The sequence below is a fragment of the Oncorhynchus masou genome, chromosome 24 (genome assembly GCF_036934945.1).
Source record: "Oncorhynchus masou masou isolate Uvic2021 chromosome 24, UVic_Omas_1.1, whole genome shotgun sequence".
Lineage (NCBI taxonomy): Eukaryota > Metazoa > Chordata > Actinopteri > Salmoniformes > Salmonidae > Oncorhynchus > Oncorhynchus masou.
The window spans coordinates 108,495,176-108,508,081 of record NC_088235.1 but is presented as its reverse complement, the minus strand read 5'-3'; the positions used below and the strand labels follow the sequence as shown (position 1 = coordinate 108,508,081).

Here is a 12,906-nt window from a genome sequence, read left to right as displayed (position 1 = left end):
GTGTTTACCTAGTTCCATATCTCTCTACAAATGACTGTGTGTTTACCTAGTTCCATATCTCTCTACAAATGACTGTGTTTACCTAGTTCCATATCTCTCTACAAATGACTGTGTTTACCTAGTTCCATATCTCTCTACAAAGGACTGTGTTTACCTAGTTCCATATCTCTCTACAAATGACTGTGTTTACCTAGTTCCATATCTCTCTACAAATGACTGTGTTACCTAGTTCCATATCTCTCTACAAATGACTGTGTTTACCTAGTTCCATATCTCTTATCACATGACTGTGTGTTTACCTAGTTCCATATCTCTCTACAAATGACTGTGTGTTTACCTAGTTCCATATCCCTCTACAAATGACTGTGTGTTTACCTAGTTCCATATCTCTTATCTCTCATCATGACTGTGTGTTTACCTAGTTCCATGTTTCTCTACAAATGACTGTGTGTTTACCTAGTTCCATATCTCTTATCTCTCATCATGACTGTGTGTTTACCTAGTTCCATGTTTCTCTACAAATGACTGTGTGTTTACCTAGTTCCATATCTCTTATCTCTCATCACATGACTGTGTGTTTACCTAGTTCCATATCTCTTAACTCTCATCACATGACTGTGTGTTTACCTCGTTCCATATCTCTTATCTCTCATCATGACTGTGTGTTTACCTAGTTCCATATCTCTTATCTCTCATCATATGACTGTGTGTTTACCTAGTTCCATATCTCTCATCACATGACTGTGTGTTTACCTCGTTCCATATCTCTTATCTCTCATCACATGACTGTGTGTTTACCAAGTTCCATATCTCTTATCACATGACTGTGTGTTTACCAAGTTCCATATCTCTTATCTCTCATCATATGACTGTGTGTTTACCTAGTTCCATATCTCTCATCACATGACTGTGTGTTTACCTAGTTCCATATCTCTTATCTCTCATCATATGACTGTGTGTTTACCTAGTTCCATATCTCTTAACTCTCATCACATGACTGTGTGTTTACCTCGTTCCATATCTCTTATCTCTCATCACATGACTGTGTGTTTACCAAGTTCCATATCTCTTATCTCTCATCATATGACTGTGTGTTTACCTAGTTCCATATCTCTCATCATATGACTGTGTGTTTACCTAGTTCCATATCTCTCTACAAATGACTGTGTGTTTACCTAGTTCCATATCTCTCTACAAATGACTGTGTGTTTACCTAGTTCCATATCTCTCTACAAATGACTGTGTGTTTACCTAGTTCCATATCTCTTATCTCTCATCATGACTGTGTGTTTACCTAGTTCCATGTTTCTCTACAAATGACTGTGTGTTTACCTAGTTCCATATCTCTTATCTCTCATCATGACTGTGTGTTTACCTAGTTCCATGTTTCTCTACAAATCACTGTGTGTTTACCTAGTTCCATATCTCTTATCTCTCATCACATGACTGTGTGTTTACCAAGTTCCATATCTCTTATCTCTCATCATATGACTGTGTGTTTACCTCATTCCATATCTCTTAACTCTCATCACATGACTGTGTGTTTACCTAGTTCCATATCTCTTATCTCTCATCACATGACTGTGTGTTTACATCGTTCCATATCTCTCATCACATGACTGTGTGTTTACCGAGTTCCATATCTCTTATCTCTCATCATGACTGTGTGTTTACCTAGTTCCATGTTTCTCTACAAATGACTGTGTGTTTACCTAGTTCCATATCTCTTATCTCTCATCATGACTGTGTGTTTACCTAGTTCCATGTTTCTCTACAAATCACTGTGTGTTTACCTAGTTCCATATCTCTTATCACATGACTGTGTGTTTACCAAGTTCCATATCTCTTATCTCTCATCATATGACTGTGTGTTTACATCGTTCCATATCTCTCATCACATGACTGTGTGTTTACCGAGTTCCATATCTCTTATCTCTCATCATATGACTGTGTGTTTACCTAGGGCTTGTAAGACAGCTGTGATGACTGCAGGACCTCCGTGAATATGAAACTCTGCACTGTCTTCCCCCGTGAAGCTGTGGGGACCTGACAAGAAAGCACAACAACAGTCACAACAGCATTGGATAAGACAAACAAGCTACTATGAGATGCTTATAAAATAACTGTCTCTAGGACCGATCTGACCTTTGAACCAGAGGACCAGTCCTCGGTCCAGCAGCTCTTTGGACTGGGGGTCAGTGATCCTCCGTAGCAGGGCAGTACGAGGAGGGGGTAGAGCCTGGGTCAGACCTGCCATGTTTCTCAGGACCATGGAGGAGGCAGGACCACTGACACGGACCACCGCCACACCACACCTGCCGTGGCCTGACGACAGGGCAAAGATGGTCTCAGCATCGCATACAGCTCTGGTCGGGATACACAGGCCCCTCGCTGATGGAGATGCTCTGCTGGAGACATTTATACAATTGTCAAGCGACTGGGTGCTTGAAAAGTGTGATATATATATATATATATATATATATATATATATATACACTGAACAAAAAATATAAAACACTACATGGAACAATTTCTAAGATTTTCATAAATTACAGTTCATGTAAGGAAATCAGTCATTAGGCCATAATATATGGACTTCACATGACTGAGGATACAGATATGCATCTGTTGGTCACAGATACTTTAAAAAAAGGTAGGGGCGTGGATCAGAAAACCAGACAGTATCTGGTGTGACCATTTGCCTCATGTAGCGCAACACATCTCCTTCGCATAGAGTTGATCAGGCTGTCGATCGTGGACTCGGACACAGATTTCTCAGAAACTTGATGTACAGCATCTCAAGACCAAGATCTTCAAAAGCAGTTGATATCGTAAACATCATGGCCGCTGTGAGCCAATAAAGTTGAGTGAGGTCGGGCCATGAGGGAAGGCCCTGAGGGAAGGCCCTGAGGGAAGGACCTGAGGGAAGGCCTTGAGGGAAGGCCCTGAGGGAAGGCCCTGAGGGAAGGCCCTGAGGGAAGGACCTGAGGGAAGGCCTTGAGGGAAGGCCCTGAGGGAAGGCCCTGAGGGAAGGCCCTGAGGGAAGGCCCTGAGGGAAAGCCATGAGGGCTGCCATGCATCTCAATTCTCTACAATGTTTCCTGAAGTCTGCACTGGTCCACTACCCACATGGATTCAAAAGTATACGATTGGTGAGAGTACCAGAGATGAAGTCAGAACCAGAATCCTTTAAATCCAGATGAAGAGTTTTTAAGACCCAGACTAAGGACCAGTGGATCGAGACCATGACCTGACCAAGACCAGTTTAAATGGGTGAAAATAGTATAGCAGAGCATAGTTCAGTACACTAGTCTAGTATAGCACAGTATAGTTCAGTACAGTACAGTCTAGTATAGCACAGTTTAGTTCAGTACAGTACAGTCTAGTATAGCACAGTTTAGTTCAGTACACTAGTCTAGTATAGCACAGTATAGTTCAGTACAGTCTAGTATAGCACAGTATAGTTCAGTACACTAGTCTAGTATAGCACAGTATAGTCCAGTTCAGTACAGTCTAGTATAGCACAGTATAGTTCAGTACACTAGTCTAGTATAGCACAGTATAGTTCAGTACACTAGTCTAGTATAGTACAGTATAGTTCAGTACACTAGTCTAGTATAGTACAGTATAGTTCAGTACACTAGTCTAGTATAGCACAGTATAGTTCAGTACACTAGTCTAGTATAGCACAGTATAGTTCAGTACACTAGCCTAGTATAGCACAGTATAGTTCAGTACAGTACAGTCTAGTATAGTACAGTATAGTTCAGTACACTAGTCTAGTATAGCACAGTATAGTTCAGTACACTAGTCTAGTATAGCACAGTATAGTTCAGTACACTAGTATTGATTTGATTTGATTTGATACACTAGTCTAGTATAGCACAGTACAGTCTAGTATAGCACAGTATAGTTCAGTACACTAGTCTAGTATAGCACAGTTTAGTTCAGTACACTAGTCTAGTATAGCACAGTATAGTTCAGTACAGTAGTCTAGTATAGCACAGTATAGTTCAGTACACTAGTCTAGTATAGCACAGTATAGTTCAGTACACTAGTCTAGTATAGCACAGTACAGTTCAGTACACTAGTCTAGTATAGCACAGTATAGTTCAGTACACTAGTCTAGTATAGCACAGTATAGTTCAGTACACTAGTCTAGTATAGCACAGTATAGTTCAGTACACTAGTCTAGTATAGCACAGTATAGTTCAGTACACTAGTCTAGTATAGCACAGTATAGTTCAGTACACTAGTCTAGTATAGCACAGTATAGTTCAGTACAGTACAGTCTAGTATAGTACAGTATAGTTCAGTACAGTCTAGTATAGTACAGTATAGTTCAGTACAGTGTTAGACAGTCCAGTATAGTACATTACAGTAAAGTACAGTACATTACAGTAGATTCAGTACAGTGAAGGACAGTATATTACACTAGAATTATGTTCAGTACATTACAACACAGTACAGTTCAGTACATTAAAACACATTATAGTTCAGCACATTACAGTACATTACAGTTCAGTACATTACAGTTCAATCAATCAATCAAATGTATTTATAAAGCCCTTCTTACATCAGCTGATGTCGTAAAGTGCTGTACAGAAACCCAGCCTAAAATCCCAAACGGGAAGCAATGCAGGTGTAGATGCACGGTGGCTACGAGACAGGAGAAATACACCAGATATAACAGACTGACCCTAGCCCCCCCCGACACATAAACTATTGCAGCATAAATACTGGAGGCTGAGACAGGAGGGGTCGGGAGGCATTGTGGCCACGTCCGACAATACCCATGGACAGGGCCAAACAGGCAGGATATAACCACACCAACTTTGCCAAAGCACAGCCCCCAACCACCAACCTACTATCCTGAGACAAGGCCGAGTATAGCCCACGAAGGTCTACCCCACTGCACGAATCCGAAGGGTTAGCCCACGAAGATCAACCCACTCAAGTGACGCACCCCTCCTAGGGACGGCATGAAAGAGCACCAGTAGGCCAGTGACTCAGCCCCCGTAATAGGGTTTGAGGCAGAGAATCCCAGTGGAGAGAGGGGAACTGGCCAGGCAGAGACAGCAAGGGTGGTTCGTTGCTCCAGTGCCTTTCTGTTCACCTTCACACTCCTGGGCCAGACTACACTCAATCATAGGATTGACTGAAGAGATGAGTCTTCAGTAAAGACTTATAGGTCGAGACCGAGTCTGTGTCTCTCACATGGGTAGGCAGACCGTTCCATAAAAATGGAGCTCTATAGGAGAAAGCCCTGCCTCCAGCTGTTTGCTTAGAAATTCTAGGGACAGTAAGGAGGCCTGCGTCTTGTGAACGTAGCGTACAAGTAGGTATGTGCGGCAGGACCAAATCAGAGAGATAGGTAGGAGCAAGCACATGTAATGCTTTGTAAGTTAGCAGGAAAACCTTGAAATCAGAGGGAGGAGTAACATGATTTTGGTTCTAGTCAAGATTCTAGCAGCCGTATTTAGCACTAACTGAAGTTTATTTAGTGCTTTATCCGGTTAGCCGGAAAGTAGACAGTAGTGTTTGCAGTAGTCTAATCTAGAAGTGACAAAAGCATGGATACATTTTTCTGCATCATGTTTGGACAGAAAGATTCTGATTTTTGCAATGTTATGTAGATGGAAAAAGCTGTCCTTGAAAAAGTCTTGATATGTTCGTCAAAAGAGAGATCAGGGTCCAGAGTAACGCCGAGGTCCTTCAGTTTTATTTCAGACGACTGTACAACCATCAAGATTAATTGTCAGATTCAACAGAATATATTTCTGTTTCTTGGGACCTAGAACAAGCATCTCTGTTTTGTCCGAGTTTAAAAGTAGAACATTTGCCGCAATCCACTTCCTTATGTCTGAAACACAGGCTTCCAGGAAGGCCATTTTGGAGCTTCACCATGTTTCATCAAAATGTACAGCTGTGTGTCATCCACATAGCAGTGAAAGTTAACATTATGTTTCCGAATGACATCACCAAGAGGTAAAATATAGTGAAAACAATAGTGGTCCTAAAACGGAGCCTTGAGGAACACCGAAATGTACAGTTGATTTGTCAGAGGACAAACCATTCACAGAGACAAACTGATATCTTTCTGACAGATAAGATCTAAACCAGGCCAGAACTTGTCCGTGTAGACCAATTTGGGTTTCCAATCTCTCAAAAGAATGTAGTGATCGATGGTATCAAAAGCAACACTAAGGTCTAGGAGCGCGAGGACAGATGCAGAGCCTCGGTCTGACGCCATTAAAAGGTTATTTACCACCTTCACAAGTGCAGTCTCAGTGCTATGATGGGGTCTAAAACTAGACCGAAGCGTTTCGTATACATTGTATGTTTACAGGAAGCAGTGAGTTGCTGCACAACAGTTTTTCCATTTTTTATTGAGTTTGGTACACAGTCGGTGGATAGGTTTATTATGTTCAACATAGGATGGCCAAGCACAGGAAGCAGCTCTTTCAGTAGTTTAGTTGGAATAAGGTCCAGTATGGAGCATGAAGGTTTAGAGGCCTTGACTATTTTCATCAATGTGTCAAGAGATATAGTACTAAAAAACTTGTGTCTCCCTTGATCTTAGTGTTTTGCAGACTCAGTACAACTGAGCGTTGGAGAAATACGCAGATGTAAAGAGGAGTCCGTAATTTGCTTTCGAATTATCATGATCTTTTTGTCAAAGAAGTTCAAGAATTTATCACTGCTGAAGTGAAAGCCATCCTCTCTTGGGGAATGCTGCGTTTTAGTTAGCTTTGCGACAGTATCAAAATTACATTTAGGATCGTTCTTATTTTTCTCAATTAAGTTGAAAAATAGGATGATCGAGCAGCAGAGAGGGCTCTTCGATACTGCACGGTACTGTCTTTCCAAGCTAGTCGGAAGACTTCCAGTTTGGTGTAGCACCATTTCCGTTCAAATTTTCTGGAAGAGTGCTTCAGAGCTCGGGTATTTTCTGTATACCAGGGAGCTAGTTTCTTATGACAAATGTTTTTAGTTTTTAGGGGTGCGACTGCATCTAGGGATTTACGCAAGGTTAAATTGAGTTCCTCAGTTAGGTGGTTAACTGATTTTTGTACTCTTGACATCCTTCGGTAGGTGGAGGGAGTCTGGAAGGGCATCTAGGAATCTTTGGGTTGTCCGAGAATTCATATCACGGCGTTTGATGATCCTTGGTTGGGGTCTGAGCAGATTATTTGTTGAGACTGCAAATGTAATAAAATGAATGGTCCGATAGTCTAGGATTATGAGGAAAAACATTAAGATCCACAACATTTATTCCATGGGACAAACAAAACAAGGTCCAGAGTATGACTGTGACAGTGAGTAGGTCCAGAGACATGTTGGACAAAACCCACTGAGTCGATGATGGCTCCGAAAGCCTTTTGAAGTGGGTCTGTGGACTTTTCCATGTGAATATTAAAGTTACCAAAAATGTGAATACTATCTGCCATGAATACAAGATCCGATAGGAATTCAGGGAAATCAGTGAGGAACGCTGTATATGGCCCAAGAGGCCTGTAAACAGTAGCTATAAAAAGTGATTGAGTAGACTACATAGTTCTCATGACTAAAAGCTCAAAAGATTCAATGTTTCAGTCAGGCCAATCATATAAAGGATATGATCAGTTCATTAACTATAACTGCCTTGGAAGTGAGGGATCTTACACTAAGTAGTCTTATTTTGAGATGTGAGGTATCACGACCTCTTTCAATAATGACAGGAATGGAGGAGGTCTTTATTCCAGTGAGATTGCTAAGGCGAACACCACCATGTTTAGTTTTGCCCAACCTAGATCGAGGCACAGGCATGGTCTCAATGGGGATAGCTGAGCTGACTACACTGACTGTGCTAGTGGCAGACTCCACTAAGCTGGCCTGCACTCTCTCATTGTGGAGCTAGGTGAGTTAGAGCCCTGCCGATGTTCGTAGATAAGATGAGAGCACCCCGTCACTCCTCAGCAGGCCAGGCTTGGTCCTGTTTGTGGGTGAGTCCCAGAAAGAGGGCCAATTATCTACAAATGATTTCTTTTGGCAGGAGCAGAAAACAGTTTTCAACCAGCGATTGAGAAGTGAGACTGCTGTAGAGCTCATCACTCCCCCTAACTGGGAGGGGGTCAGAGACAATTGCTCGATACGACACATCTTTCTAGCTGATTTACACGCTGAAGCTATGTTGCGCTTGGTGATCTCTGACAGTTTCATCCTAACAACGTTGGTGCCGACGTGGATAACAATATCTCTATACTCTCTACACTCGCCAGTTTTAGCTTTATCCAGCACCAATTTCAGATTAGCCTTAACGTCGGTAGTCCTGCCTCCTGGTAAAGTGTATGATCGCTGGATAATTCGTTTTAAGTCTAATACTACGGGTAATGGAGTTGCCAATGAGTAGGGTGTTCAATTTGTCAGAGCTAATGGTGGGAGGCTTCGGTGTCTCAGACCCCGTAGCGGAAGGAGGAGAGACCAGAGAAGGCTCGGCCTCAGACTCCGACTCGCTGCTTAATGGGGAAAACCAGTTGAAAGTTACTGTCGGCTGAATGAGCAACACTGGTACAGCATTTCCTTCCAGAAGCCATGACAAAGTTGTCTGGCTGCGGGGACTGTGTGAGGGGATTTATACTACTATCTGTACTTACTGGTGGCACAGATGCTGTTTCATCCTTTCCCACGCTGAAATTACCCTTGCCTAACGATTGCATCTGAAGCTGAGCTTGCAGCACAGCTATCCTCGCCGTAAGGCGGTCGTTCTCCTGTATATTACGAGTGCAGCGACTGTAATTAGAAGGCACAATGTTAATGCTTAGCTTCGGCTGGTGGAGGTCCTGACGAACCACGTCCAGATAAAGCATCCTGGGTGAAAAAGTTGAGAAGAAAAAATATATATAAAACGGTAATTATAAAGTAAAAACCGTCAAGTTGGCAGGTAGCAAAGTAAGGATTGGCAACAAACCGCACAGCAGCACGTGAATAAGTCTACAGGTCGTGACCGGTTCAGTACATTACAGTACAATTCAGTTCAGTGCATTACAGCTCAGTACAGCACATTGCAGTACAGTTCAGTACATTACAGCACAGTTCAGTACAGCACATTGCAGTACAGTTCAGTACAGTACAGCTCAGTTCAGTACAGCACATTGCAGTACAGTTCAGTGCAGTACAGTACAGTTCAGTACATTACAGCACAGTTCAGTACAGCACATTGCAGTACAGTTCATTGCATTACAGTTCAGTACATTACAGTACAGTTCAGTGCATTACAGTACAGTACATTACAGTTCAGTACATTATTGAAATATAATGTTGGGCCAAATATACATCTACATTGAGTGCAGAACACATTAAGAACACCAGTTCTTTCCATGACACAGACTGACTAGGTGAATCCAGGTGAAAGCAATGATCACTTATTGATGTCACTTTTTAAATCCACTTCAATCATTGTAGATGAAAAGGAGGAGACATGTTAAATAAGGATTTTTAAGCCTCGAGACAATTGAGAAATGGATTGTGTATGTGTGCCATTCAGAGGGTGTATGGGCAAGACAAAATAAGGAAATGCATTTGAATGGGATATGGTAGTAGGTGCCAGGCGCACCGGTTTGTGTCAAGAACTGCAACGCTGTTGGGTTTTTCACACTCAACGGTTTACCGTGTGTATCACGAATGATCCACCAACCAACAGCCATCCTGCCAACTTCTTTCCCTTTATTTTACTAGGCAAGTCAGTTAAGAACAAATTCTTATTTTCAATGACGGCCTAGGAACAGTGGGTTAACTGCCTGTTCAGGGGCAGAACGACAGATTTTGTACCTTGTCAGCTCGGGGATTTGAACTTGCAACCTTTCAGTTACTAGTGCAATGCGCTAACCACTAGGCTACACTAGACACAACTGTGTTATGCATTGGAGTCAACATGGGCCAGTATCCCTGTGGAACCCTTTCAACACCTTGTAGAGTCCATTCCTGATGATTTGAGGCTGTTCTGTGGGGAAAAGGGGGTGCAACTCAATATTAGGAGGGTGCTCTTCATGTTTTGTCCACTCAGCGTATTTGTGCTATTGGAGGGTTTGGAGTCCTTGCAGGCTATGCATGTCACGACTCTTCACTTTTCCCCTGAAGTGTGCAGTTGTCCACTACCCACATGGTGGTTCTCTGTCGCTCAGTTGGTAGAGCATGGCGCTAGTAAAATAGTGTAAAGAATGTGTATGCATGCATGACTAAGTTGCTTTGGATGAAAGCGACCTGCTGAATGGAATGTTATATGATTTGTGAAACACTGGAACCTGCAATGCAGATCCACATACAGGGCATTCTGAAAGTATTCAAACCCCTTGACTTTTTCCACATTTTGTTACGTTACAGCCTTATTTTGAAATGGAATAAATTGCCCTCCCTCCCTCCCTCCCTCCCTAAAAAAATATCACATTTACATACGTATTCAGACACTTTCCTCAATACTTTGTCGAAGCACCTTTGTCAGGGATTACAGCCTTGAGTCTTCTTGGGTCTGACGCTACAAGCTTGGCACCTGTATTTGGGGAGTTTCTAACATTCTTCTCTCAAGCTCTGTCAGGTTGGATGGGGAGCATTGCTGCACAGCTATTTTCAGGTCTCTCCAGAGATGTTGCTGCACGGCTATTTTCAGGTCTTTCAAGTCCGAGCTCTGGCTGGGCCACTCAGAGACTTATTTCGAAGCCACTCCTGCGATGTCTTGGCTGTGTGCTTAGGGTCGTTGTCCTGTTGGAAGGTGAACCTTCACCCCAGTCTGAGGTCCTGATGGTTCACCCATCTCCACAGAGGAAGTCTAGAGTTTTGTCAAAGAGACCATCGGGTTCTTGGTCACCTCCCTGACCAAGGCCCTTCTCCCCCAATTGCTCAGTTTGGCTGGGCGGCCAGCTCTAGGAAGAGTCTTGGTGGTTCCAAACTTCTTCCATTGAAGAATGATGGAGGCCACCGAGTTCTTAGGGACCTTCAACGCTGCAGACATTGTTTGGTACCCTTCCCCAATTCTGTGCCTCGACACAATCATGTCTCGGCGCTCTACGGACAATTCCTTCAACATCACGGCTTGGTTTTTGCTCTGTCAACTGTGGGACCTTATATAGACAGGTGTGTGCCCCTTTCCAAATCATGTCCAATCAATTTAATTTATCACTGGTCGACTCCAATCAAGTTGTAGAAATAGCTCAAAGATGACCAATGGAAACAGGATGCACCTGAGCTCAATTTCAAGTCTCATAAGAAAGGGTCTGAATACTTATGCAAATAAGGTATTTCTGTTTTTAAAATACATTTGCTAAAATTTCATTTTTTTTTTTTTTACTTTGTCATTATGGGGTTTTGTGTGTAGATCGCTGAAGATTATTTTTTTTTTTAAATTAATTTCAGAATTAGGCTGTAACGTAACAAAATGTAGAACAAGGACCAGGGGTCTGAATACTTTCAGAAGGCACTGTGTGCTCTTCCATAGTGTTCAACCACGAGGTGAGCATGACTCAGAGGGCTAGTGCCTTAGTCTTGTAATACATACCAGCCCAAGGTTAACCCTCACCCCTGCAGCTTTGACAGACATACCTGGACAGGGAGGGGTGTTGTACCAGAAACACATTTTATGGCTTGTAAAAATAAGGCATAATATTTGAGCAAGCGAAAACGGGACAAAAAAAAGTATTGGACCCCGGGTCATCGCTGCTTGCAACTATATTTATTATTATTGCTCATTTTAAGACCGGGAAGATAAGTCAGATCATGGGACTGTTATATGGCTGGGTAACAAAATGTGGGTTATCGATTTGTTAAGGGATATTATTAAGGGAAATATTGGTTATAAAACGGTAGAAGTATGGTTATGATCAGTATACATTTAATTTAAATAAAAGCAACTAGCTCAGAGAGTTTTGACTAACCTGGATGTCTTGAGGGTGTGAATAGCGCTTCTCCACAATCCCCAAGAGCATGGCAACATTATGATTCAAACCTAATCACAACAAATAGCTGATAGGCTCTGCCCATTGTAATGTAGATAGATAGCTAGGCTATGTGTCGACCCTATTCTCAGTAGAAGCTATAACAACCACAGCTGTCCATGTGAAATGTTACCATCGTTTGTTACCAATGTTACCATCAAAAGGCGAATCTCACGTGAGATTCACTCGAGGCATTCTGTCAAACGTTCTGGTGGTGACTGAAATACTTGAATATGGAAGTTAGATAACGCAGAGTTGTATTTACTATCTATCGGTGACATTCAGCGCACAAACTCCCATCGCCTGTCTCCATGCTTATTTCTTTCCGTTTCCAAAAAGACGAAAGCGTGTTAATACTACGAATGGTTTTTATTGGTCTGGAGTCCTCAATCTCGTAAGAGATGCATGGATGTAACTGGTCCAACCACCGTCAGTCAAGAATATGCCCTCCTTTTTTGTGCTATCAAAATGGGTCCGTGCTGCTACTGCAGCGACATCATGTGCACAATTTTGCATTCTGTTGATTTTGCGTAAATATGACATCATTCGCTGACCTTGTTACTTAATATCGTTTTGTTCAACGTTGTAGCAGAGATCTTAATATAACGACGAGATGCTCATGTCTACGCCCTTACAATGGGAGTCGTTATCCTAAACACGGGAAGGCAGGCGACAAGCTTACTGTAGGTCCAAAATAAGCCTTTAGAAACGCATTGGGCTTATTTTGGACATACTTTGGCGAGAGTGAAACCTCTCGCTTCGCCTCTTCCTCTCTGGTTGAATCTATGTTGTTGAGACTGTAGTAGCTGACCAACGGTTCTCGGTACTAGGCACATTATGACCAGGGGAACATTAAAGGTGCAGTATGCAGAAATCACTGGGACAAAGCAAACAAGTACAGTGTATAGAATCATTGTATCATCTAAACCTCTGTGAAATC

The 12,906-nt window shown here is 42.4% G+C and overlaps 1 protein-coding gene across 3 annotated transcripts in view; it reads right to left on the bottom strand.

Annotated features, from left to right (window-relative positions):
- Positions 1–12,293, bottom strand: part of gtpbp3 (GTP binding protein 3, mitochondrial) — a 39,412-nt gene extending 27,119 nt beyond the window's left edge. The window contains exons 1-3 of one of the 3 annotated variants that reach the window (XM_064936047.1): positions 11,907–12,293; positions 2,146–2,408; positions 1,960–2,046 (exon numbers count right to left, since the gene is read on the bottom strand). In XM_064936047.1, the coding sequence (XP_064792119.1) occupies positions 1,960–2,046; positions 2,146–2,408; positions 11,907–11,965 (409 nt within the window). In that variant the 5' untranslated portion in view covers positions 11,966–12,293. The remainder of the gene's footprint in view (positions 1–1,959; positions 2,047–2,145; positions 2,409–11,906) is intronic. The other 2 variants (XM_064936048.1, XM_064936049.1) reach the window with 2 other exon arrangements.
- Between the last annotated feature and the right edge of the window lie 613 nt (positions 12,294–12,906).